The sequence below is a fragment of the Phaseolus vulgaris genome, chromosome 1 (assembly GCF_000499845.2).
Source record: "Phaseolus vulgaris cultivar G19833 chromosome 1, P. vulgaris v2.0, whole genome shotgun sequence".
In the NCBI taxonomy this organism is placed as follows: Eukaryota; Viridiplantae; Streptophyta; class Magnoliopsida; order Fabales; family Fabaceae; genus Phaseolus; species Phaseolus vulgaris.
The window spans coordinates 4,280,779-4,308,617 of NC_023759.2; the positions used below are offsets into that span (position 1 = coordinate 4,280,779).

General features: G+C 28.8%; 2 protein-coding genes and 1 non-coding gene across 4 annotated transcripts; 2 read left to right on the plus strand and 1 right to left on the minus strand.

The window, feature by feature from the left end:
• Positions 1 to 7,442: 7,442 nt before the first annotated feature.
• LOC137816708 (probable protein phosphatase 2C 60) lies at positions 7,443 to 14,885 on the minus strand. 2 transcript variants are annotated; one of them, XM_068619979.1, is made up of 11 exons: positions 14,558 to 14,885; positions 13,601 to 13,722; positions 12,672 to 12,735; positions 11,395 to 11,503; positions 10,932 to 11,085; positions 10,418 to 10,543; positions 10,192 to 10,315; positions 9,889 to 9,965; positions 9,642 to 9,694; positions 9,296 to 9,350; positions 7,443 to 7,921 (listed from the first exon to the last, which is right to left on the minus strand). In XM_068619979.1, exons 2-11 carry the CDS (start codon positions 13,715 to 13,717, stop codon positions 7,757 to 7,759), a joined length of 1,044 nt encoding a protein of 347 aa, XP_068476080.1. In that variant the 5' UTR covers positions 13,718 to 13,722; positions 14,558 to 14,885; the 3' UTR covers positions 7,443 to 7,756. The 2 variants fall into 2 exon arrangements, with proteins under 2 accessions (XP_068476080.1, XP_068476081.1); XM_068619980.1 differs by having other exon boundaries at positions 13,601 to 13,718; positions 14,558 to 14,774.
• Positions 8,843 to 8,914, plus strand: TRNAC-GCA (transfer RNA cysteine (anticodon GCA)). The gene has a single exon. It is a non-coding gene; the product is annotated as a tRNA-Cys (tRNA).
• Positions 14,886 to 20,839: 5,954 nt separating the features above from the next.
• Positions 20,840 to 26,691, plus strand: LOC137816710 (phospholipid hydroperoxide glutathione peroxidase, chloroplastic-like). The gene is made up of 6 exons (XM_068619981.1): positions 20,840 to 21,232; positions 21,473 to 21,549; positions 21,733 to 21,794; positions 22,323 to 22,441; positions 22,523 to 22,690; positions 26,331 to 26,691. Exons 1-6 carry the CDS (start codon positions 20,876 to 20,878, stop codon positions 26,358 to 26,360), a joined length of 813 nt encoding a protein of 270 aa, XP_068476082.1. The 5' UTR covers positions 20,840 to 20,875; the 3' UTR covers positions 26,361 to 26,691.
• The last annotated feature ends 1,148 nt before the right edge of the window (positions 26,692 to 27,839 follow it).

The following is a 27,839-nucleotide window of genomic DNA, read 5'->3' on the forward strand; positions in this document are numbered from 1 at the left end:
TCCTTTAATTGTTGGTGCTCGATCGAGGTTGACCTGAAAAAAGTACTTCGACGACGATTAAGACTTCGTGTAAAGAGTGTAAGTGAAAACTGATTAAAGCTTCCATATCCTCTATGTTTCTCTCCTTCAGATCGAATAATTCTTTTCTATGTTCAAACAATATTGTTGCTTTCTTAGATGCTTTACTTGCACTTCTGATAATTGTTGTTGCTAGCCATTTGACATGCCTCTTGTTGATACCGTATGGTATGTGAAAGTTCAATTTAGTTTCGGATGGACACCAAATGCTCTTAAAAGGACCAGAGTCTTCACTCTTGCTTTCTAGCTTTTTATCTTCAAGATGTTCTCATTTTTTTCCTTTTATCCTAGATATACCCTTCTAACATTTGTTTGATGGGTATGTATGCCTATGAATACATTTCTACACTCAAATTAGCTTAGATTTAGGTATAGAAATAAAAACATACTCAATGAAAAATACATAGATTGAAAATTAATCTTAATAGCTCTTTAATGAATTTTTACCTAAATAAGTCTAGGCTAATTGGGCAGGTTGCTCTTATACATAATTAGTGTTTAATTATTTGGTTGTTTAATATAGATTAATTTAAAGGATTGAGATGTTATCTTCTAGACCAATAAACAATACACCAAAAACACTTATTGAAATTTATAACTCTATCACCAATATCCCACTACGACAAAATACAATTACAAAAAGAATAAAGAAAAACAAGTACAAACTTCAATCTTATGTTAATTTATATGGTATAAAAAATATAATCAAGAAAAAACACCAAATAAAGTAATTTATTCAATTAAAGAAGCCATTAAAAATATATTTAAAATATAAAATCCTGCTAAAAAACATGTCTAACATACTTAAGGAAAAAAAAATCACAAAAAATATTGTTACTATATTAGCCACAAACAACAACTTTAAACATATTAGTTTCTATAACAATAATAATGAAAATTAGTTTTTAGTCTCATCTAATTTTCATCGTTAGACATTTATTTAAATATTATGCACTTGACATTATTTTTAAATTAAAATGTTATTATCAGTTACAAACTATTCATTCAAGTAATCTTAAAAAAATTCATTTTTGAGTAATTAATTAACTATTAATACATTTAAAAACAATAACTAACTTTTAATAATACATATTATTTTCTATTAATATTTAAAAATTATAAAATAAAGAGTTGTATTTTAAATAGTTTATACCCTCTTAACCTATCAAAACATTTTTTAAAAACAATTTAAAAAAAAAACAAAATATAAAATTCTAAATTTTAAAAGAATAATACTTTAAATATAATGATTATCTAATAATATTATCTCAACTAACACTAACTTAAATAAGAATAAATTATTTAAAATTAATTCTATTTCAACAAAATGAAATTTGAATTGCTTAGTAATATAATAAAATTCACATTTTAACTTTCAAAAACGTAGAAAATAATTCAGAATTGTTGTTAAAAAGTGTACACAACCACTTTTTCATTCCATGACACTTTCTTCTTTTTACTTCTGTTTTCATCAATCGACAAGTTCACATGCACTGACTTGTCCACCATTTCCTCCTCTCTATCATTGCTTTCTTCCTGCAAGTTACTCTGCATCAAACAATTTCAAACACAATTAATTTCTTTTTTCCATTCAAATAAACTCAGAACATTTGTATTCTTGGTTATTAGTATGTTATAAAGAAAAATGAAATAAATAACACACTTTGTAAATTATTATTATTATTGACTATAATTTATTAGGAAATATAAATTAAATTTTCCACTCACTTTTTGCTAAATAAAATTTACTATTTGATAGTTTTTCACAAAGTTTAATTAACAGTAAAAATACGTTAAGATTTCTTTTATAAAAAATGTAATTTTAATACTTACTTTACTTTTTTTTTGCATTGAAAACAAAAAATTGATCTTTTAAGCAGTGACAATACCTCAGCAACAATGGGCACATGATGAACATGTTCTTCATTTTGGGTATCTGTAGCTATGAGTGGTGTGGTGAAATAGTTATGCTTTTGTCTCAAAAATCTGAAATCAGAAAACATTGGTCACAACATTGTGAAATAAAATATAAGAGGTGACAAGGAAGGATTCATACCCAACTTCATGTACAAGTATCTCTCTCTTATGCTTTTCTACTTGCACTTTCCTTCTCTTGGAAACACACTCCTGTAACATTGTCATAATCTTTTTTTAGCAAACATCCTTTGAAATTAATATTTCTAATTGTATAAGACAAAAATATTCAATGCCACTTAAACATGATAGATTTGTCAATGTTTTACTGTTTTATACACTTTAGAGTAAGTTTGATATTTTGAAAATTTTTTAATTCGATAATTTGAAATTGTAGTAAAAATCTTATATTATGTTCCTATAGTCTCATATCGCTTAAGAGTAAAAATGTGTCTCAAGTTCTTTATCTAGGAAAACATCACTTCTCTTAGATCTCAATTGGGGGGCTTGGTTTGGTACTGCCAATATAGTCTTATTTTGTTCAGGAGTCAAGAATAGTTTATAAACTCCTTCCTCATTTAAGGATAAAATCGTGACGGAGCACCAACCTTCAAAATGGACAATACTTTGGATACCGTGATTGATCCTAGTAATATTGATCCTAATAATATTATCTCACGTACTTGAGATTGAAATACATTACAATTAAAATATAAATCAATTCATAGTATGTAAACAAGTTAAATTTTTCCAATCAAAATGTTACTAAAACTTTTAGGGTCGGTTTGTTTCAAGGGAAGTACTGTTCACAAGGATGAAAGTGCAGTGATATCCCATATTTGGATCAAGTGATGTACGCGAAAGTGTGAGGAAGGATGTCCACATGAATAGTGAAAATCATATTTCTTCTATATGCAGAGATTGTTGTGGAAAGACACGTCAGCATTGGTGATTTTCCCAATTTACTCCAAATTTTGTTTGACATGCCGAAAGCAAAGAAAAAAATAAATGGGACAAGAAAACAAATAAAAAATAAAGATAAAATCATATTACAAAACAAACAACCTCACTTTTTTCACACTTTCTTCCCACGTCCTCACACATCTACTCCCTCAAATCCTCACACATCCACTCCTCAATCCAAATATACGTTGCAATAAATTAAAGATTTTAATAAAAATAATAAATTACTATTCCAAGAATTATGATTTTTTGGTATAAAAATAAGAAACAATTCTAACCTTTTGTATCTGTAAATAATCTTCCAATAGTAAATTGTATTCAAGAGTGCTCTTCCCATATTCACTGTAGTTACTAGCTTCACTACTCCTTTCCATGTTCCCCTTAATTATGAGTTTTCAAATCAAGAGGAATCAACTTTCTATGAAAAAATTTCTCACAACCTTCTTCACTTCTTTTTGCTTAAAAAATCTGCATTGATAAGGTTTGAACCCAAGAATTAAAATTTGAATTGAGAAAAAAAAAGGGATAAAAAAAATACATGAATAGTACAATGATCATTACCTTGACGAAGAAGAAGAGGGTCCTTTGTGCTACATACTTGAGTGAAGAACGATTTTGTGTTGCTTTGATGAAAGTAAAAAACTTAAATAGATAATTGAAATCATATTGAAGATAAGAGATAAAAAAAAAGATAACGAAGTGGATTTTGTAATTCTTGATTTGATTTTCTGTTTCTTTCAATAAAATAAAAAATAAAATAAGTTTAGTGTATTTTTTGAAAGTTTGTAATTAATTGTAGAGAGAGAATGAAAATAAAGGAAAGAGAAAAAGAGGTAGGTATATATATATATATATATATATATATATAATGAATTCTTTTTTATAATATCTTTCAATAATTTTGATTGAAGATTATATTATGGAGAGAAAAATTAAGGTGATAAATGTTGTTGTTGATGAAGTTTTTTCATTTTAATGAAGTTTGAATTCAAATTTTAAACGTGTTGGATATTTGAAAATATTTTTTTATTTTATAATAACTATCTAACTCAATTTAAATAAGATTGTTTGGTGTTGATATACTATATATATAATTTAAATTTTTCCTATCTTTTTCTAATTAATTTGTTTTTTCTTAATGTTATTATTATATGCAGACAATAGAATAATAAACTATAATTTTAAAATATAAAGATATCACTTTAAATTACATTTATCCACCATATAAAAAAATTATTAAATAAAATATAATTATTTATTATATTGACTAAATTAGATCTATTTTAAAAATTAAAAAATATTAATATTTAAAATAGTTTTTATTACTAGTAAAATTTATAAATTAGTTTCAAAATTAATATTTTAAAATAATTATTTTGTTTTTAAATTTAGCTAATGATTTATAAAAGCTGATGAAAGAAAAATACTAATATTATAAGAAAGACAAATATTTTTAGTTTAATAGATTAAAATACACAAGCTTGAAAATGAGATTCTCAATTACATATTTTTAATATTTTTTCTCATTTTCTTTGAATGTGTATTTTGCACAATTACGGTAACTACTAAACAAGTATATTATTTGAATAATTTCAAACTATCTTTCTTTATTCTGTTATCTATATTTAACTGGTTATCTACAATCTTTTTATATTTTGCTCTAAATTGAATAAATAACAATTTAAACTGTTTATTATAAATCCAAAATATAATTAACGTGTTTTAAGATATTTTTTTTACAAATTGTAGTTACAACATAATTTAAATATTATTTAAAAAATAATAATTAATGTGTAAAAAAAATACCCTGTACAATGTACAAACTAAATCACTAGTTTACAAGAATAATACATTTATATAAACTAGAATAACCATCTTGAATAATACATTTTTAGAGAATTTTCTTCAATCACACTCTCAAGAATTTTCCTAAAAAAAAAATTGGTTTCTAAATTAGTTTCTATTATTTTTAAATAGTTTCTAAATTGATATCTAATTAACAACTAAGATTTTAACTACCAATTATTTAATTTCTAAATTTGGTAGAAAAACCTTGGTTGCTAATTAGATATCAATTTAGAAACTATTTAACAATAATATAAACTAATTTAGAAACCAATTTTTTTTTAATTTCTAAAATGGTCTCTAATTTAGTTACTATTGCAACTAATTATTTTGGTTTCTACAAATTGATTTCTATTTCATGATTTTCTTAGTGTAGTCTCTTCTATTTCTTTTTATTTTTTTTAATTCTAAATTGAATCTAACATTTCTTAAAAACTAGTAGTAAAAAATAGGTTAAATTTTTTTCTTACATTTATTTACAAAATTCACTTTGATCTTTCGTTTTATAAAAATCAAAGGCAAATTAATGAAAATAATGCATATGTAAATATTTTTGTAAAGTAATAAAAAATAGTTATCAAAATAGAATAACGGGTACATTATCAAAACCCTAAAGATACAATTGTAAAAAAATACACACAAAAAAATAGTTATGAAATTGTTATTTTTTTTATATGTTAGTATAGATAAACAAAAAATGACATAATTTTACTCTTTCAAGACATGAGTTAACCTATATATAAAACATCTCACACCACTTCCAACCAAAAATCTTAAAATATTATATTTATGGTTTCTTTATATATTGTTAGTCTCATTCATCTTCACTCAAAATTTCTAATTTCACACTTGAATTCTTCAAAAGAAATTATTAACATTGTTGTAAAAAAATCATTTAACAAATAAATTAATTTAACTAGAAAGCTTTTATAATAAAAATAAAAATAATAAATTTAATATTTTTTCATGCCTTATATAAGCCCTCTTCTAATTAGTTCTTTAAAACATAAAAATTAAAAACTAATATCCTAAAGTAAGATCGATCTTTCATAGTAATCCTTTGTAACAGACACCAACTTTAAATTTATAACATTATTTCCAATACAATAGTCCTATTATGAGATTTTATTTTACTTTAGAAAAATATGGGTTTGATAACCCTTTCACATTAAGGTAATAGTAGTAACATTTAAATTTACAAAAATGATATTTTGACAAATAATTAATAAATAGTTGTCAAGTAGTATTATAAATAATATTATCAGTATAACATTATTTTTATGGTTTTTTTACCATGATGGAGTTTTTTTTTTTTTTTTTACTAAAATGAGGTCCGTTTAAAAAGAATTACAAATTTAGGCAAGTCGTGCCATTCATATGTACAAATCGTCGCAATTAGGTACGACTTCTGCCATGTCAACTGAAGTCGTGCCAACTTGGCACGACTTCTACCCTATCATACTGAAGCCGTGTGCCAACTTGACACGACTTCTGCCATGTCATATATATATATATATATATATTTTTTTTTTTTTAATTTTATTGTTTATATAATAAATAACAAAATAATATAAATAAATTATTTTATTTGAATTTGTTTAAAGATATTACAATATCATGAATGAATTATTATAAAAATCTTGTTTGAAAGCATGAATAATCTGTTTTTGTTATTTGAGATTTGTTACAAAAATGCAATTATTTATATTATTTAAATTATTCATAGTATATATATAAATAAAAGTATTTACAGTTATTTAATCATTTGAAAATAATTATAGTACTTATACGTTTTTATATTTTAATATAAATGACATTTAAAAGAATAAACAAGTTTACGAAAAATGTATTATTTGATTTGTGATAAAAATAATTATTAGTTCAAAAAAAATCATAATTTATGATTTGTTTATAATTTTTTTTATTTGTGATTTGCTACATTAGTCAAATTATTTATACTATTTGACTTATTTAAAATATATATAATTTTTTTAAATTATTTGTGATTTGACTTATTTGCTACATTATGTATCAAATTAATTTTTAACACTATATAACTTACTACACAATATATAAACAATAAAATTTAAAAAAAAATATAAATTATGACGTGGCAAAAATCGTACCAAGTTGGCACGATTTCAGTATGACATGGCAGAAGTCGTGCCTAATTGAGACGATTTGTGCATATGAAGTCGTGCCGAATTGACACAACTTGCCTAAATTTGTAATTTTTTTTAAACAGACCCCATTTTAGTAAAAACAAAAAAAAATAACCCCATGATGGTCAAAAACCCCATTTTTATTTATGTAATATCATTATGTCAAATAATTTATAATATTTATTTTTGCAATTTTTGTTTCAATGCAAAAATCTCATAAGACTCCAAATTTATTTATTTTATTAAGACTTCTACTTTTTAAAACTTAAAAAATAAGTTTTATTCTTATAATCAGTATTACTCATGCATTTGAAAATGATCATCTAAATAATATCTTTATCTCAATTTGTTTATATTCCTAAGTACAAAATTAAGCACCAAATGAATTTTATTGATTTTTTGTAATTTTAAAAAAGCCCTCATTCAACCCTTCTCTCTTAATGGTCAGACAAAACCATAAATCAATTTCAGACTCACTGGTAAGACATTCACATAATAAGGTCATTTACTGAGATATATATACAATATACTAAGTTGAGACCTAAACTAAACATCACAAAATGCCTGAAATTGGTGCTAATATATAGCTATAAACACTAACATTTGGAGCTGCTTATTGAATAAGCAACAAAAACTCTATCAGTAAAATGTAAACACAAAAGGTGAAGATGTCAATCTAGATTCATTCTAAGCAGAAAGGAGTAGTCCACACTATACAATACATGTGTGTAGTGTTGTTGTCCAAAACCTGCTAAATTTAACTGCTCTCAATTCTCAGTTCAGATAAATGTAACTTATTCATTTGAAGATGATTGTTCTTGTGTTGGTGCAGTGAACTGGGCCAGTTTTTTGAACTGAACTAAAATCATGGTCATGTTATCACATCCATCACCAAAAGCTATTGTTGGTGACAAACATCGATCAAGTACTCTTTCACAAACCGCAGAAAGTTTAGTTTCCTGTGAGACAAAATGGTATAATGTCAAAACATCTGTTTCATGGATCAGTTCAAACCACATTGGTATAATAACTTGGATCATTAACCAAATAGACACATCACTTGAATAGAAAATTCAAAATCTGCATACTGTTACATATCGAAACCAACACAAGAAAAATAGAGTAAACAACACAACATTGGAAAGAAAAGTATATGTATTATTTCTGATGAAGATGATCAATTAGAGAACATGGGTACTGTATTGGCAGCAGAGGAACCACAAATGTTTGTTAATGCTCTAACAGGTGTTGCTAGTTTTTGCACTGTGAGGATTGCAGGGTACTATAAAAAAAATGCCCTTGCATATCCTTATAGATAGTGGCAACACACAATTTCTTGGATATCCATGTAGCCAAGAAGTAGAGTTGCAAGATTGACAAAATGAATGCTTTAAATGTTGTGGTGGCAGTTGGATCAAGCTTAAAATTTCTTCTATAGTGAAAGATTTTACCATTCAGCAGACTACATTTGAGTCTGACATATTATTAGGAAGTGGATTTTAAGCCTAACTCAACCTCATAAAATCAGCTTATGAGATAAGGTTTGCACTCACTTATATACAATTAAATGTCCTACCTCTCTAGTCGGTGTGAGATCTCTAACACATATCATTGATTCCTTTAAGTTGTTGTGATTTGGTTTCTTCTTCTACTAGGGTGAAAACGGTTAAGAAACAACAAGTTCTTGACCATAGCATACTATTCATTCATTCATTTATGTAACGTGATCCTCTCTTAATAAGGTTCCCTTTCATATATGTTCTCCAAGTACCTCTTATTCCTAGAACTAAGAAAAATTCACATAAGGATTATTTCACATGATGTTTTAATTTCAAGTAAAATATAAGTATTTATTGATCAGCACAGAAAAAGAAAATATAGGGTCCATAGCTCAGTGGTAGAGCATTTGACTGCAGATCAAGAGGTCACCGGTTCGAACCCGGTTGGGCCCTTTAATTTTTTAATTTTTATTTAATAATACTATAGTTATACATGATCACTTTAAGTATAGGTAATAAAGGAATTTAGTTTTAAGTTTGCAAAATAACATCAAGATTTTAATCATCAACTCTCAAGTTTCAACAATAGGCAAGGTAGCCAAGACTTTCACCACATCTCTTGCCTCCAGCAATCAATGTCAAAACTATAATGTTTTATAGAGACTTTTGTGGTGAGTAAAATAAAACCAATGAATATGAGAAAATCCATTCAAGAAATGTTTCATTGAATGTTTCACCATCTAAAACCAATGAATATGAGAAAATCCATTCAAGAAATGTTTCATTGAATGTTTCACCATCTTGTTAGGAAAAATTTAAGACTTAGAAACTCACAATGAGAAGTTGTTGACGTACGAAATCAACCAATTGTTGGCTTGACAAGCAATCCCTGAAGCAATAAGAGCCAACAAAGGATATAAATCAACCACTCAAGAATCTTGAAGACATGGCAATACCTCCCCCAAAAGTTATTATATGGTTCAGATCATCAAATGTTTGTGATCTTGGTTAATCTTAACATGACACATAATTGAGTTTTTGAATTATAAAATGATTAATAAACTCAATTTAAGTGTCATATAGAGATTAGTCAGGAACTATCAATTCTCAAGAACAAATAATTCTCCCCCAAATAAACAATAGAGAACATTCAGAACTGAAATGGGGATAGAAAGCATACCATATGCCATCACAAGCTAGCACTATAAATTCATCTTCATCACAAAGTTCAATCTGTGATCAAATGTAAAAAATAATACTCAGTCAAAAGTTGAAAACTTAATGCAGTAGTAAATATTGAGACTATTAAGTCTTTACCAAGCTTTTCATTTTTTGTTATTCCATGTTGCAACCATGAAACTGTGGTAGAATTGATCAATTTTATGTATCACATGTGAAGTAAGCTGATTTGTAAGGAACAAACTTACAGTATTTATGTCTGGATTGGCTGTCACCATTTGTTTTTCAGCAGGAAGGAATCTATTCTGCTTAAACTCCATATCACCTGCAGAATAGTAAAACATATTGAATGGGGACCATATAAACCATGACCAATGTACACCATGCCCAAAAATCCAAAATAAACTTATATTAATGTCATAAAGAAATTAGCATCCAGAAGAAACAAATACATATATATGAAATTTTCAATTTTCCAATTCAAAAGCAACTAAAATTGGAGGAACCTCTAATAAACATTTGTAAAAGCTCATTTGCTAGTAGACAAGTACCTATAGCTCTTGCAAGGCTTAAACTCCCATTAACTCGTCCTGCATGAATAAAACCACCAGCTTTTATGATTCTTTCCTTCTCAGTCTCAACATCAGGTTTATGATCTATAGACAAATCATAGGCCTGTAGATAATATGAGCAATAGTCAGAAAATTGTTGTAATAATTACACACGATATCTGTTATTTTGAAGATGAAAATCCAAGAATTTCCATCTTGAAGTTACCTGACCCTTCCTACATATTACACAACGTGAATCACCAGCATTTGCTACAAAAAGTTGCTTGTTTCTGATAATTGCAACACATGCAGTGCTTCCTGAAGTTGGTCCAGCAAAATTAGAATGAGGACCCTGCTTACAATACATAAGACATATTACTGAATGCAACAAAAGAGACGCCAGAAAAGAAAAATGAGGTGCAAAGAAATTATAATTTCACACACACACAACCAACACATTTGGAGAAACACCACTCTAAATCTATGGAAACAATACTCTTTACAAGGTCTCAAAAAATGGTCAGTGATTTCGGCCAAAAAACAATGGCATTGCAACTGTAATTGTGACTGCATTATCCACAGTTTCCTTCAATGTCAAGGATTGCAACAAAACCTTAGTCTTGACCACAATTTAAAACCTTGTTTCTTTACCTAAAAAGCCATATGGCTGGTAACAATAGACCAGGTATAACCCATGAAAGCTATGATTTTAAAAATGGACCTTCAAATGTCATACCTACCTCCTCAAAGGCCCAACTATCCTCTTGAGCCTTATATTCTCTGCTTCGTGGAGACCAAATCAATCCTTCTATCTTACCATTGAACTTGTTGAACTTATCACCCAAAATTGCTAATTCCCTCCAGCCCCTTTGACCACGCATCATCTCATCCATCCTGCAATAATTAAAAAAATGTTATTTCATTACTCATTTGTTTTATTTCATTTTATTCCTGTGTTTTGGTTGAAGGATTGGAAGAAAAATAATGAATGGATATGGAACCAGTGAACACATTTTTTTGTCTATGATACCATTTGAATGCCATACTTCCTATGTGATCTTCAATTCTGTGATTTTAATGAAATGTAGTAAATTGAACATATGATAAACTTTCTATAGTGAAAAATATAAAACCAGCTTCAGCTTCTATATTCTCAAGAACCACTTTAGTAATAAACATGAAGTCCAATCTTTTTCCTCTAACCTGAAAAATGATTCCCGAAGAGAGGTTCCTATATCTCCAGCTATGTATGCTTCACTCTTCACCACCTGTTGGTGAAGATACTTAGCACAAAACTTAGCAACCACCTTACCTGAAAATTTTGGGGTTAATTCAGCATCCATAACATATTTCTGATTCCAAAATAAGACACGATTTCTTTTGTAGTCTCCTTTTTCCTTGGTTGGGATAACCAAAGCCTTGAAGCAACAAGTAGAGGAGTATTCATTGAGGTACATGAGTTACACAATTTCTACCAGATAATGGTCTAGCAGGCAAGCCAGCAAATATTGGTTTTGAAAAGATTAAGTGGAAAAGGAAAAAGAAAAAAAATGGAACATGATATGTTCTATATACAGTAAGTTACATACTCAATTTAGAGGCTTAGCAGAAAAACCAATTAGCAGTAGATGGAATCTTGTGAGGAGTAATCTGAATCAATGCATAGGAGTTTTACTAAACATGCAATGGTGCTAGGGTCTTCACACATGTTTCACAAGTTTTGGAGTTTGAGTATGTCTCTCAACTCAAGAAACACTAACAAGAGTAGAAATATAAAATAATCTAGGAGGAATGAATCAAATTTCTGTCATAAGTTATTTGTTAATTTAACTTATGGACATCAAAATATGGAAAATTTTGATGGGAGAAATTGTCAAAAATTGAGGGGCAAAGTTAAATTTAACTTACGAAAGAACTTTAGACTCATTTTTCCTTCTTGACTTATTTTCTTTTCTTTTCTTTTGAGTGTTTACCTAGAAGTATATTAGTCAACTTACATAAATTAGAGTATGATAATAAAGTATCAGCAAATAACTTTTAACTGTGGTTCGAATAAAAATATTCAAATAAGTGGCAACAAGAAACTAGTCACCCAAAGGCTAACTAGATGCTATCTATGAAAAAATAAGAAATTTTGCTGAAAAAAGAAAACTGAAAATTGTATGATTAGGAAATTAATTTCTGCAAAAGGCCTCTCTTTTGAATTATCAGTTAGAGAGCATTGGTGTTTATATTATCTGCTCAAGAATATATTTTCCTCAAGAATATATCATATCATAATTATAATTTTTTTAACTACAGGGGTTAGGAGGGTAAGATAATGAGAGAAAAATGAAACAGAAAAGGTACAAAAGTTGTAAAACTGAAAAAGATATTGAAACAGCAAGTCATTTTTAACTTGTACGGAAGACATCAGTAATAAAATTGTAAAACTGGTTCTTAGCCATCCTTCTAAATACTCAAACTTGTTCAAATCTTACCTCCATGACCATCATAAACTCCGAAAAAGGAAGTGGATGCATCCAGATCAAGATGTGCAGCATGCTAGCAAAAGGAAAGAGAATGAAGAAGGTTAACAGCAGATTAATGATTCAACTAAAGCAATCTATGCAACACAAATAAGTCGAAGTAAGTTGCAAACTACTATACTATAAAAGCATAATTAATGGTATATACATTCATTCCAGAAAACATAATTGACTGGACCCAAAATCTCATTGTCCCTAAAACATGAGACAGAAGATAAAATTACATCTTCTAATCCCCTAACAACCTGAGCATCTACCAGCCAGTGCATTCAGCAAAACCCAAATTTGTAGTAAACTGAAGAACTGAGCGGCACAGAAAATATCAGATCATCAGACCTATTGTAAACATCCCTACCAGAGTGCTCAAAATTTTAAGGAATCATAGGACCTGCACATTTCTCATAGACTTTAATACTCTGTTTATACAATTCTACAAGAATAATATGTGTATCAGACTAAAAGAACCAATAATTACCATGGTAAATTGCATATCAAAGATATACAATAAGCGAAATTTATTCACTTATACAAGAAATAAAGACCTGTATGACAAAATGCAAGGGGAAGCAAGTCCCTCCTATCTATTTATGGAATAAATCATTTCCTAAAATTCTTACTGCATGTTGATCTAGCTAGGAATGACCTTCTAATCCATAAACCACTGTTACTAAAACTATTTGTCAATCCATCAATCTTACAAACAGTACAACAAATTGGAAAAACAGATGCTGGAGTGAAGATGTATTCCTTCCAATGCAACTAGAGAGAAAAAAAAAAGCATTCTAATGAAGTTCTTTTTGATGTAGACAAAATTCAATATTTCTTACACACAAGATTATCAATTTAATAAACTAACTAGCAACTTTTCCAGAGAAACTCACTGCATCTTCCATTGATGCACGCCAGCCTTGCATAGATGATAAACCATATCCAAGATGGTCGTTTTCACCATCATCGGAAGACTTTTCAGTTTTGGGAGAGCTGAGATTTGTTCCCATTCTTTCTGAACAAAACAAATAAGCATTAGTTTTATTTCTTCAAGCATGAAAAATTAAAGAAAACCATACCAAAATAAAAGATTGAAAAGAAAAGTCATGATGCTCAAAGACAAATCTAATGTGTACATTGAAAATTAAGAATAAGCTGTAAGCAGAAAGAATAAAAGAAAATGTCAACGGAAAAGTCACTTAAATGGGGAGAACAGTGTGAAGCATAACTTTTGCTATTCTAGTACATGGCAGTAGTACTTCAGAAGAAAGATTAAAAGAAAAGAAGAAGAAGAAAGATAATGATGAGGGAATAGTTTTCAAGCATGACAGTGGAACTAAGAAGAAGACTCCAGTCAACGAAAAGCTCATCTAAACTCCTTTTCTTCTTCTTTTTCCATTTTCTTAGTGGCAGGGTTAAAAAGGGACAACTGACATGAATACAGATCCTAAAACTAAAGCCATGCAACACAAGAAGGAACAGAAAGTTTCAACCCAAAATAAAATATAAAGAGACAGAGCAAACTGAATTCAAGCTATAGATAATGAAAGCTGGATAAAGAAGAACTAGAGCTTAATATGGAAAGATGACCACAGAGAAAAATTGGAAATTCTTGGAATCTTAATTGTGTTGAGAAATGTACAGAAAATAAGGAAAATCAAGATTAATCAACAATTAAGAGAGAAGCAAAGAAGCAATAATCAAAGACCAATAGAGGGTAGAATCCATAATCAAGGACTACCGAGATGACAATAAATTAATCATAAGAGTTCACAACTCATAATTCTGTCTTTTGTAATTTGAAAGTTAAAAAAAGAGAATCTAATGAACAACAGTTCATGAGACTTTACTTTTAATTATTTCTTCTTTGTTTAAACTTTTGAGAAGTATGAACAAAGTATGATGGGAAGATTGAAGACTGCTACTAACAGGTCTGAAGTTCGAAGAGAGTGAGTAGTTGAGTTTGGAGTTTAGACAGAAAGGTAAAGGAAAGAGAATGAAGAAGAGAACACAGAAACAGGCACAATTACTACCCCCACTATTATAAAGAAAGAAAAGAAAAGAAAAAGACTTTGTGAAAAAGAATGATATTTCTTTATTTATGGCTTAGAGCCTTTGAATTTGTCAGACACTGTTCATCCACCGATAGTTTTTCATGCAATTTCAACTATATGATTGCATAATCTTTCTAAATTTATACTTAGAAGATAAACATATGTTTGAAAGAACTTTTTTTTATCATACATGCTTTCAGAAAAGTTTTCAACCAATTACTCAATTCTCTTAGTGAATATTTGATGCAGATAATAGAATGTGACTGAAAGAGAAATTTCACTAAAAATTAGTTTTTTCAAAACATAAAATTTATTACAAGGCTACTGACACCTGTCCTTAACTATGACAAAACAATTTCTGTTTTATAGATTAAATATGAATAAAGCAGTTTTGATATAAATTAGAAGATATATATTAAAAAGTAAAATTGTAAAAAAATAATCACCTTAATATGTAACTATTGATACAACTAGTTTTGCTGTCTCTGTTGTTTTGGTGTCATCTTGTTGTCATTTTCTTGATTTTGTTCTCCTTAAAAAAAAAGCAGTGTCTGCTATTTACTGTTCTTAAAAACAAGACTTAGATAGTCAAGATCAGACACCAACCTTCATTTCAATCAAATTGATAATTTCCAGAATTTACAAAGAAGTCATTGACGAAGAAAAAATCTCTGCACAAGACAGTGACATGTAAGAATATGTAAATATATTTATTATGCAGAGAGTAAATAATAGATTTTTTTGGAGTGGAGAAAGATAGAGATGATGTAGAAGTGAGGAATAGAATAGAATTAGAAATAAACAAAAGCAAAATTTAAAATTGTGGTACACATAGTAAATGATATGTGGTATGAGTAGTTGCTATGGGTGTAGTTGGTTGTTGTTGTTGATGAAGGACAATGACTTTTCTTCTCTAAGTCAAAGTCTTTGCCAAGCTAAGCTAAGCTGGATTCAAACATCCATAAAAAAAAAATTATTTTCCAAGTAAAAATCATTTATTTTGTTCTATGTAATGATTTAATTCTGGGTTTAGGGTTAAAGTCTTTGTAAGTGTGAAGTTGTGGATCACCTTGTTGTTTTTTGTTGAATGGTTAGGGCTTGAAGATATTTTTCTATTTTTTTTGGAATTGATGAGCTTTGATTATGTGAGTCAATCCAGTGATTATAGGAAGATATTTTGTGGAAAGAATTTGTGCAAATTCTTCAAGCTTTTACATATATGGGAAGCTATGCAAGTTATTGCATTATACTACTAAAATAATATCTTCACTAGATCCTCCAACTTTATTTTGCTCATTTGAAAGCTTCTCCTTAAGTTGAATCAGATTTTTTTTTAGTTTTGGAAAAGAGTATTCCTGAATAAATTTTAATTGTTATAAACAAATTATTTTATAATGATAAATTTTATTATGAAATATTTTAGAATAAATAATTTAAAGCAGTCAAAAATTAATTTTAAATTTTACATTCTAAATGTATTTAGAAATCCACATTTCAAAATATTTTTTTATTGGAAATGTTATTATGGATAATAATTTTTTTTAAAATATATCAAAATTTCAAAGGTTATTTTCTTTATTTTCATTACAATAAGATGTGGAAGAAAAAAAAAATGAAAGTGTACAAAGTAAAAGCTTAAGGAATGTTCTCTTCCAATTTGCAAACAATAAAAACAAATTCTTCCTCCACCTCAGTACCTTTTTTCATGTACCTTCCGTATTGTGAAAAGTCGATTTTAACATTTTTAAAAAAAAGTTAAATAATCTTAAAGGAAACATAATTTTATTTTTTTAAATAATCTTAGATGCATCTTGCACCGTTATTCCTCCATTCCATACGCAATATTTTCATTCTTCTTCAACTGTAACATTTGAGAAAACAATTATATCATTTGAGCGTATGTGAGAGAATTGGGAAGAAGATTCATTGTATTCGACATTTCTCAGTGTGAAATAATTTTTTTTAGTGTTGTACCCCATTTTTTCCACCTTGCTGATTTTTATTTGTGGGTTATGTGGCTTCCAAAAAAATGAAAAAAAAAGTGACAAAACCACAACCACCACTAATAAAAACACCACAAAACTTATCTCAACCACCAATTTTCACCATCAACCACCACAAGAAACCATCACAAGCAACTACCGTCACTTGAAAATGAAGAAGATACACACTCTCCACCATACTCAGAAGGGTATTGTTGAAATTAAAAAAAAATATGGTAGTGAAGGGAGAATTTGTCAATAATAAATATGCTAATTGGGTTTAATGATTCTGTCTGCCAAATTCTTTGCACCTCCATATTTTCCACCTGTACCTCCATACTTGTTTTAATTCTAAAAATTTCCTTTTGAGTATGGCGAAAAATATGATGCCTTCCTTTTCATTTTCAAGTGGTGGTAGTTGTTTGTGGTGACTACTGGTGATTGAGATAAGTTTTGTAGTGTTTTTACTAGTGGTGGTTGTATTTTTTTTAGAAGCTACAAAACCTAGAAAAAAAATCAGCAAAGTGCAAAAAGGAGTACAAAAAAAGAATTATCTTCACACTGTGAATGTTGAATACAATGAATCTTCTCGTCAACTTTTTTTTATGCACTAAAATATGAAACTGTTCTCTCAAACACTATGACTAAAGATGAAAGTGTTATAATTGAGAAGGAGGTATGCACAAAAAAAAAAAAGGTATAGACTATCATAATACAATTGAGATTATGCATCATTTAGGTTATTAATTTTTTAAAAAAAATTAAAAACAAATTTTTACAATGTTCAATAAAAAGACATAGAGGTGTAAGAAAAATTTACCTTCTTCCCACAAACCTTCAGGAAAAACAACAGCTTGCATAGGCCCTCATTTATATGGGATAACTTTAACTAAGTAGAGTTCCATACAAACCACAAACTACATTTTTAGGTTTCTGTCACATAGTGTTTTATGAACTTGTGTGGAAGACAGTGCACTATACTGTTATTGTTGTTTAGGTGTGTGTAATGAGTTTTTGACACGTAGTATTAGGTTAGCTTAGGTGGAAGTGTTATGATGGTGGAACAATAAGATAGATTTAAGTTTTTAGTAATTTATATGGGTAATGGTGTTACATAGTATTGATTTGACTTGTGTGGAAGATGATGTTCTGCTATTCTGGAAATGCTAAGGTGAATATAAGTTGATGGAGTTGTAACCTTAAATTTTGTTCATGGAGAATTTTCAATCTAATTTTCGTTTTCTTAACCCTATTCAAATTTATGCATTAAACTTATAAGGAGTGACTTAGTTTAGTGGCTTATAAATATAGTTTTAATTTTAGTATTTTATATATTTGACACTTTTAAATTTTTGTACATCTAGAATGAAAAAGTTTTGATGCCCTAAAATATTTTCTGAAGATCCACTACAGCTTGTAAATATAATTTTTATTATTTGTCTTTTTAATAATATAATTAATTTTTATTATAGTTTTCTAAGTGTATTTTATTATTGATCTAACATATACCTAACATGACATATCGAACAAGTGTATTAAATAAATCGTTGATGTAAAAATGACACTTTAATGAATTATTTTATAACTAAGAATAAAAATAAAATATTAAATTAAAGATTTAATGACTTATTTTGTTTCATTTCAGCTTTATTTTATCATTATTGAAAATTTTAATTCGGTATATTTTTTGAATGACTTAAATGTATTTTTTTCTAATGTTATTAAGTTGTCACATCAATGAGGTGAATGTTGATAAGTTAATAAATAGATTAATTTTTAAGTTATTTTAATATTTTAATATTATATTTGAGAGGGTGACAGTTATTATTAGTTAAAACATGAGGTGACCTTTGAGGATGATTGTTCTGAGGATATTTCTGAAACATGTTTTATGGATTTTAGGTTTGTTTAAGTTCTTTCCAATCAAGCCGTTAATTAATTCTAACTCTCTTTCTATTATATATTAAGATCTTCATGTTCCTATTATTCTGAACAATAAATTTAAATTATAATCTTTATTAAAATATTATATTTGTAAGAAAAGTTATCAATTATAATAAATGAATATTTATATTATTTTTATCTAAGAGAGAAGAGATAATTTGTGATGGATGAAAAAAGTCATGCAAATGACAGGAAAAGAAAAAGAGTTTGGCAAAATACCATGTTTTACATCACATTAAAAAGATATTAAAGCCCATTAAAATTTGTCCTAAAAATAATCTACCAAATTTATATATTTTTGGATACCAGCAAAATTTGTATATACTTTTGAAAACCATCAAAATCATACTTAAAAAGTCCTTTTTTTTGTATATATCTATAGTATGAGTAAAAAATGAAAAAGAAAAACAAAGGTTTCAATATAATTTTGATTTCCTATTTTATTTATTCCTTAATTTATCTCTTTTTTAAAATAGAAGCATTTGATAATTTTTTTTTGAAAATTCTATAATTTTGTTCAAATTCTCAAATTTATCTATATTTTTTAATTTTATTTTGGCTTCATTAAAAAACACACACACATATAATTAAAATATAAGAAATTAATATAAAAAAACATTGTCGGTTTTTTATAATAAGAAAATTAAATGTCTCTATTTTATTTTTAAATAGGGAGATCAAACTTGTAGATAGAATAAAATAGAAAAAAAAAATTGTTTATAAAAATAGTAAATTGATAGCAAACAAAATAATATTTGTTTATAAGAGTGATAAATGAAGACAAATAAGAGTGTGTGGTGAGTGATGAACCACACAAAACAATTTCCTCCAAATCTTGACTTGAGGTTTCAAACCTTCCACCTCCTCACATCTCACACATCTTAATTATCTTAATGTTTTCACATTTTAAACTAATATAGAAAAAAATGTTTCATTGGATAAAGGCAAAAATAGGGTAGACAAAAAAGAAATAGAGGAAAAGAGGATGTGTAGAAACCATGAAAAATGAATAAGGTTAATTTTGATACTTTATCAATTCAAAAATATTATTCAATTGATGGCAGATGATTGTTGTTACTTGAGGTATCAGTCTAGCTGAGATGTCAAGTTACATAATGATGCCTAACATGAAAACTTTTATAAAAAAAAATACTATTCAATTATCTGTTTGTGTAAATTAAATAATATTTTGATAAAATCATGATTATCTTATTTGTAGAAAATATTAAATATATTAATTAAAAAAGTGTGCTTCAAAATAATATAATGTTTATAATTAATATTTATACATTTGACTCTAAGTTTATAATTAATAATAATAACTGAAAAGGTATCAATAGAATGTTAAATATTTAAAAATATAAAAAAAATTATAGAAACTAAAATAACAGGGAGCAATTTATATTTAAAATCAATTATTTTATGTGAATTTTAAATTATGCAAGGTTAGATAAAAAGTTATGATTATTTTTTTATATTACATATAATTTTAATATATTATATTATTATTCTAAAAGTTAAAACATATATTATCATTTTTATCTTTAAAGATAAAATCTCGGTTTTTGATATGCTAAAATAATGTAATACTTAAGATATAGAAAATAAATTATAAACTCTATTCTTTTTATAGATAAACCTGTTTTCTCTTTTTACATGTATATAAAATGTCTAATATTTAAGTCAATACATCTCTATTTTTAATATATCACTAAAATAATGTAATAAAAAAAGAATATTTGTATCTATTTAATTAATTGATTTTCTATTTTTTTGTGTTATGAATTAAAACTTATTCTTTGTTAAATAGACAAAATTTTATAATTTTTTTAAAATTTAAGATGATTAATGTTAAATTCTCAAAATCCCAACAGTGTTAATTATTGTTTCCAATGATAAATAATAGTTTAGTTTAACTTATTTTCGTTTCTACATTTAAACTACTTTTTTCACATAAATGTATGATATTTTTTGAATTTGTACAATTATAACATTTAAAATGTGTTTCTAGAACTGTAAAAGTTTTACTTAGTACTGATACTTAATATTATGACATAAAATATACTTATGAAAATAAAATAAAATAAATCTAAATTATGACATTCAAATAATTGTCATTTATATATTCTTCACTAACACAAATTTATACACATACTATTCTTTCTTTCTTTCTTTTTTTCCTTTAAGAATGTTTGAGGTTTCACACATCTCCATGAGACACAACTTATCTTCCATATTTCAATTGAAGAAAGGATCAAACTTGAGAACTCTCTTCACTTCCCAATCACCAAAAATGTCCTCCATGGCTTTCTCCACCACCTTCTTCACTTCTCTCCATGATTTCACTCATACCAGAACAAACCCACCAAATTCTCCCTCTTTTCCTTTCATCAAATCCTCCCTTGCTTCCTCCAACTCAACCTTTTTCCATCCAACCCTTTCCCTGCAAACCTTATCAACTTTTCCCAGGTTCATAAAGCCTAGGTCTTTTTCAGTTCATGCAAGAGCTGCCACAGAAAAAACCATTTATGATTTTACCGTCAAGGTACCATGTTTAATTTCAATTTCCACAACCCTTTCACTTGAAAATAATTGGGTCAACCTTGGAATTTGAATTTGAGAAGTGGGGTGTCTATAAAAAAATTTAACGTGACAATTTGTTTTTATGGATAGTTTTACTGAATGGAGATACCCTTTTGAGATTTAGATAAGAAAGGTCTTATATTTTATTATTTTTACTTGTTATGTGCTCAGGGTATATATTATATTATATTTTATGATGCAGGATATTGACAGAAAGGATGTCCCTCTTAACAAATTTAAGGGGAAGGTTCTATTGATTGTCAATGTTGCTTCACGATGGTATGAGTTATGCACTGTTCAAGCAAGATATGTTGCTCAATATGTCTGATGAAACCTTAGTTTTCTTCATTAGTTTTTCTTACAATTTTCTATATCATAAAACCAAATTGGTTATAGCTAACAGCTGTGTCAAACTTTCTTGTCTGTTATGATACCCTTTAATAAATTTCCTTCCTATGGCAGTGGTTTGACGTCATCGAATTACTCGGAGCTGTCTCGTTTGTATGAAAAGTATAAGAATCAAGGTATGTTTTGTACAGATGCGTGTTATGTGTGTATGTTCTTTATATTTCTGAGAATGACGATTGGTCATGTTTTACTTGGTGTTTGCTTATGTATCTTCTTGGTTCTGAATCTATCTACTTGTGCAAATCATTCTATTTTTGTTGAGTACTGTATAAAACTAGGAAAGAAGTATGTCCCTCCTGCCTACGTGATAGAGTGCCTATTGTAGCTGCTCCATTTTTGTTTCAATCTGTCATTCTTTTATCTCTATCTACCAAGCACGCCTTAAGTTTCTTATTAAATGTTACTCTATGGTGGAACATGGGTCAGTGTTGGTCTTATAATTTCTGGTCTCTTAATGCTTGAAGAACTTTGGTGATTTTGTTTTTGGAAAATTGAAATACTTCCAATGCTTATGTTCAAAAGTGATTTTTATTCAATTTTATATTTTGTTGTTTTTTATGAATATGGTCCTAAGCTTTTTAGTTTTAAATTAATATGTTTTCTCAGCAACACACATCTAGTGCCCTTATGCTGCTTCTTTTCAGGTTTGGAGGTTCTGGCTTTCCCCTGTAATCAATTTGGTATGCAAGAGCCTGGATCAAATGAAGAAATTAAGCAGTTTGCTTGCACTCGATACAAAGCAGAATTTCCAATTTTTGACAAGGTTTGATAATGTTTCTTCAGTCAGCAGTTCAGAACAGTTTTAAAGTACAAGTAAACAAAGTAATTAAGTTCTGTAAAACAGGTGGATGTCAATGGACCATTTACGGCTCCAGTGTACCAGTTTCTGAAATCAAGTGCTGGAGGCTTTCTGGGTGATCTTATAAAGTGGAATTTTGAGAAATTCTTGGTTGATAAGAATGGTAAAGTTATTGAAAGATACCCACCAACAACGTCGCCTTTCCAAATTGAGGTATGTTAAGCTTTCCCCCAAAAGGAAATGTCTAGGTTCTAATCGTTACAATAGAAATGAATTAGCCAGTGAAGTTTGTCATTGTGCTTTGGGATTTGCTACACAAGATTGATGGTAAGAGTTATAGAGTAAGTGTTAATATTGGGAAATTTAGCACTGAAAATTCAGTGTTAAAACTTTTACATCCTGTTTGATAGCGTTGAAGAGAGGAGGAAGGTAGGGTAGAGCAAAGAAATGAAGAGATGTTGGGAAACATGCCCTGTTTGGTTTAGTGAAACTAGATAGGCAAGAAATAAAAAGGTGCAAATCTCGCACCTTTTTGTTTGTTCACAAAATAAATCATGACAAGGATGGCAACATAATTGATTATTGTTGTATTTCGTGACCCAATTTGCTCTTTCTCTTTAGTTCCTTATATCACTATGTCGAACAAGAAGAGTAATTTCCTTCGATGTTTTTATATATTTTATTATTTATAAAAATGTGTTAGTATAAGTATTAAATATAGGTAGTTGTTTTGGAAAATTGCTATATGTTGTACCTATCTCTGTACCTAGGACTCTAGTTTTATTTCTGGTTTTTTATCTTTGCTCTTCCCTCTACTCATTTTATGAGAACTCTATAAATACGAGAACATAAGAGAGGTGTAGTTTGCTGATAAAAAAAAAGAGAGGTGTGGTTAAGCTCTCTCAAGTATAGTCTCTTTTACTTATCTCAAGTTGGTATCAGATCGAGTTGATCCTAACTCGCCGTCTTTTGTCGCAATTTTCTTTGGTAACCACCAGATCTAGAGTAATTCTATTTTTTTCTGTCATTCATTCTGATATTTGGGGCCAAGTCATGTCACATCTTTTGGTTTTAATTATTTTTTACTTTCATTACGAATATTCCAGATGTACTTAGGTTTATTTTTACTTTTGTTATGATGATTCAGCTTGGCCCATTGCACTTTGAAAATGTACTCGTTCTACCCGTAATCCACTTCCTATTTATAATTTTCTTAGCTATCATAGGTTGTCTCCTTCCTATTGTTCTTTTATATCCTTTGTGTCTTCTATTACTATTCCCAAAAGTGTGAATGAAACACTTCATTATCTTGGATGGCAACAAGCCATGATTGCATAGATGTAGACTCTTGACCAAAATAGCACATGGGAGTTAGTTCCCCTTTCACGTGGGAAGGAGACATTTGGATGTCGATGTGTTTATGCCACTAAAGTTGGCCCCAATGGTGAAGTTGATTGTTCCAAAGCATGATTAGTTTCCAAAGAATACACTAAAATTTGTGGCCTTGATTATAGTGATACTTTTTCTCCAGTGACCAAAATGACAATTGTTCATCTTTTCTTTGCCATGACAACTATTCGTCACTGGCCACTCCATCATCTTGATATTAAAAATGCTTTTCTTCATGGAGATCTTGAAGATGAAGTCTACATGGAGCAACCTCTTGGGTTTGTTGCTCAAGGAGAGTCTAGTTTGGTTTGTAAGTTGTGTCGCTCTCTCTATGGTCTCAAGCAATGATCACGTGCTTGGTTTGGAAAATTTAGTCACATTGTTCAAACATTTGGGCTGAAACATAATGAAACAAATCATTCAGTTCTCTATTGTCATACCTCTTCTAGAATATCTCAGCTAAGGAACACTTGTGTAAACATTTTCAAACTAAGCATCCTGGAAGCTTCAAATATTTCTTGGGTATTGAAGTAACTCAGTCAAAAGAAGGTGTTTTAATCTCTCAAAGGAAATATGCTCTAGATATCCTTAAAGAGACAAATATGATTGAATTTAGACCAATGGATAATCCTATGGACCCAAATAAGAAATTAATGACAGGACAAGGTGAATCTTTCTATAATCCAAAAATAGAAAACTGGTTGAAAAAATTATTTATCTTACTATTACTAGACATGATATGTCTTTTGTAGTTGGTATTGTTAGTTAGTTCATGCATGCTCCTTTTACTGGCCATTGGAATGCTATCATCCATATCCCAAGATACCTTAGAAAGGCTCCAAGACAAGGTCTGCTATATGAAGATAAAGGAAACACCCAAATCTCTGGGTATTGTGATTCTGATTGAGCAGGATTCCTTACTGACAGACTCTCTACTACCGGATATTGTGTTTTTCTGGGAGGAAATATATTTTTTTGGAAAAATAAAAAATAAAATGTAGTTGTCTGATCAACTATTATGTCTCGCACCTATGAACTTGTCTGGGTGTAACAATTCTTTTAAGAAGTTAACTTTGTGCGATTGAGCAACTGAAGATGTATTGTGATAGCCAAATTGCTCTTCACATTGCTTCCAATCTAGTATTTCGTTAGAGGACTAAACACATAAATTGACTGTCATTTTATTCGTGAAAAGTTGTTGGCCAAGGAACTTTGTGTTGAGTTTGTCAGATCCAATGACCATCTTACAGATATATTAACAAAATCCTTAAGGGGACCTCAGATTGAATTTATTTGTTCCAAGCTTGGTACATACAATTTGTATGCCTCCAGCTTGATGAGAAGTGTTATAATAAGTATTAAATATACGTAATAAGTAGTTATATTGGAAAATTGCTATATGTTGTACCTATGAATTGTACCTAGGACTCGAGTTCTGGTTTTTTTTATCTTTGCTCTTCCCTCTACTCATTGTATCAAAATTCTATCAATATAAATACGAGAGCATAAGAGAGGTGAGGTTAAGGTCTCTCAAATATAGTCTCTTTTATCTATCTCAAGTGATTAATTATAATGAACTTTTTTTTGTTCTCTTTTCTTTTTCCACTCTATTTTTCATAGTATTTCTCTTAAACCAAAAAACACATATTTCCACTCTATTTATGTTCTATCCTTATCTCACCTACCTACTTTCACTCCCTCTGTTTCCTTCTTCTACCAAACAATAAATTAATGCTGAAAACTGGATATTTTAAGTGCCTAACGAAGTAATTTGTGCTTAATGTAGTCAGTAACCTTTTGCATGCTGAATGGTTTCAGCAGTTTACACTTACATTCATTGTAGGTAGGATTCTAACAAACTAGAGTAACTTATTTTCAGCACAGTTGAGTTTTGAAATAGGCCCTAGATCTTGATATATTTAAGGATACAATTTTCATTGGCTCACTTCTAAATGCCCGTAAATTTTGGCTCAAATGAAGCTTCTAACCATTGTTGTTGGAATTGCTCAAGTTGATAAGATTTGGTAAGCCAATGATTCGAATTATCTGAGGAATCACATATGGTTTTGAATTGTGTGATACATCTTGAATTGACATGATTCTGTATCACTAAAAATGCTCCAAGGCTTTTAAGAGCAGCAGAAAATGAGTTTGTTACTTGGTAGCTATAACTGTTAGTTTTAGTACTAGGTTTTCTTATAGCTTCTTGTAACTGCATCAAAATGGGCTGCATTCATTGAAGATATTAGGAGAGGAACTAAGCCAACACGGATGATTTACCCTGAGTTTTTACTCCAGATCAGCTTTCTACATTGGATTTTGAGAGTGAATTACAGTTAAAAAGAAACTATATATTTGTTCTTACTATATATAAGACAAGTTATACGTGTATGTTTGAGAATGGATACTAAATCTATCAAAAAGATTCTACGATTAACCTGTTTTTTTTGTTTTATTTTTTCAGAAGGATATTCAGAGGTTACTTGCTGCATGATGAGGTCTGCAACTCGGAACAGAAACAAGAACTGTACGTAGGAGCATAAAGCGAAAGATCATGCAGAAGGAGTTAATACGTAAAACTGATGAGGAGCTATAAATATAGCCATGTTAATTAGAATGGTGTCTATACTAAAGAAATGACCAGTTTAGTGAAGAAAAATTATAATTGGTTGGTCCAGAATGATTCATATTAGTATTTGTTCGTTCTGTTTTTGTGGAAAAATTCTCTGGCCATTTATATTATCTAAGTAATTTGCTGTCATATAAAAGCTTGTAACTTGTGTATCCGAACATGCGATAATTAATGAAGATGCTGCAGTATACTATTTTCTTTTTCCTGCTTTGGTCTAAAAATTAGGTTAACAGAATATTAAAATATAAATTAAGTCAAATTTATTTCTTTTCGTTAAAAAGATTATTGAAAGAGCGACAGAGGGAAGCAGTTGATACATGATCCACTTTAGTTTACATTTTTTGAGTGGAAATCTGGTTTCATGGGAGAGAAAAATGCAAATTATTGTTCTTAGGTCAAGTTCAATCATAGACGGTTGACTAAGCAGTGTTAACTTGTTTTGCTTGACCTCTTTGGATCCTTCATATGACAGTGCAAGAGTCTCCTACATCTCCTAGGCACTTTCATGGAATGAACCTTAGATTTTGTGCTCTTTCTGAAAGAGCACATATCAATACATTTAGCTAATATCTATATCTTTGATCTCCTAGGCACTTGTCATGGAATGAACCTTAGAGATTTTGTCCTATGAAAGAGCACATGTCAATATATTTATAGCTAATATCTATATCTTTGATCTTCAATCCAGACATCCTATTGCAACAACTTTCCAACATCATAAAAAAAATCTAGATTATTGAACTCCACAAAGGCAATCATCTTCAATTTTCAGAGTTCATACTTTTCTACCTTAAAGAGTGGGTAAATGATTGGGAACTTATCCTTCAAAAAGTCCACTAAAGATAACCGGAAAGCTTAGTTTTGATACCAACTATTGAAACAATTGACTTTAGAAGGGGGATTGAAACAATTGACTTTAGAAGGGGGATTTTGTAGACTCTCTTTTCTAACAAACTAGACGAGACTCTCTAGCACAAACAAAACAAAGAAAGAGAGATTTATATTAGTTCATCACAAAATGTGGATTACATCTAGTTTTCTCTTAAGCAAACAACTTACAAGGTTTCAATGATAAAAAAATAATTAATGCATACAGTACACCAACCTCTTCATGTTACAAACTAATACACCATCACTCAAGATAACAAAGAAACACTTTCAAAAACATCATAATTAAAGCTTACCAGGGTAAGCTTTTACATAACAAAGAATTATATAACTTTTCTCACAACTCAGTACATTAGATGCTCTACTTAGTAAATAAGAACAATGAATCTTTTATGAACATGTGTTGTATGTGGCTTGTGTATCTTTAGCATTTCCTTTGTTCTCATTATATAA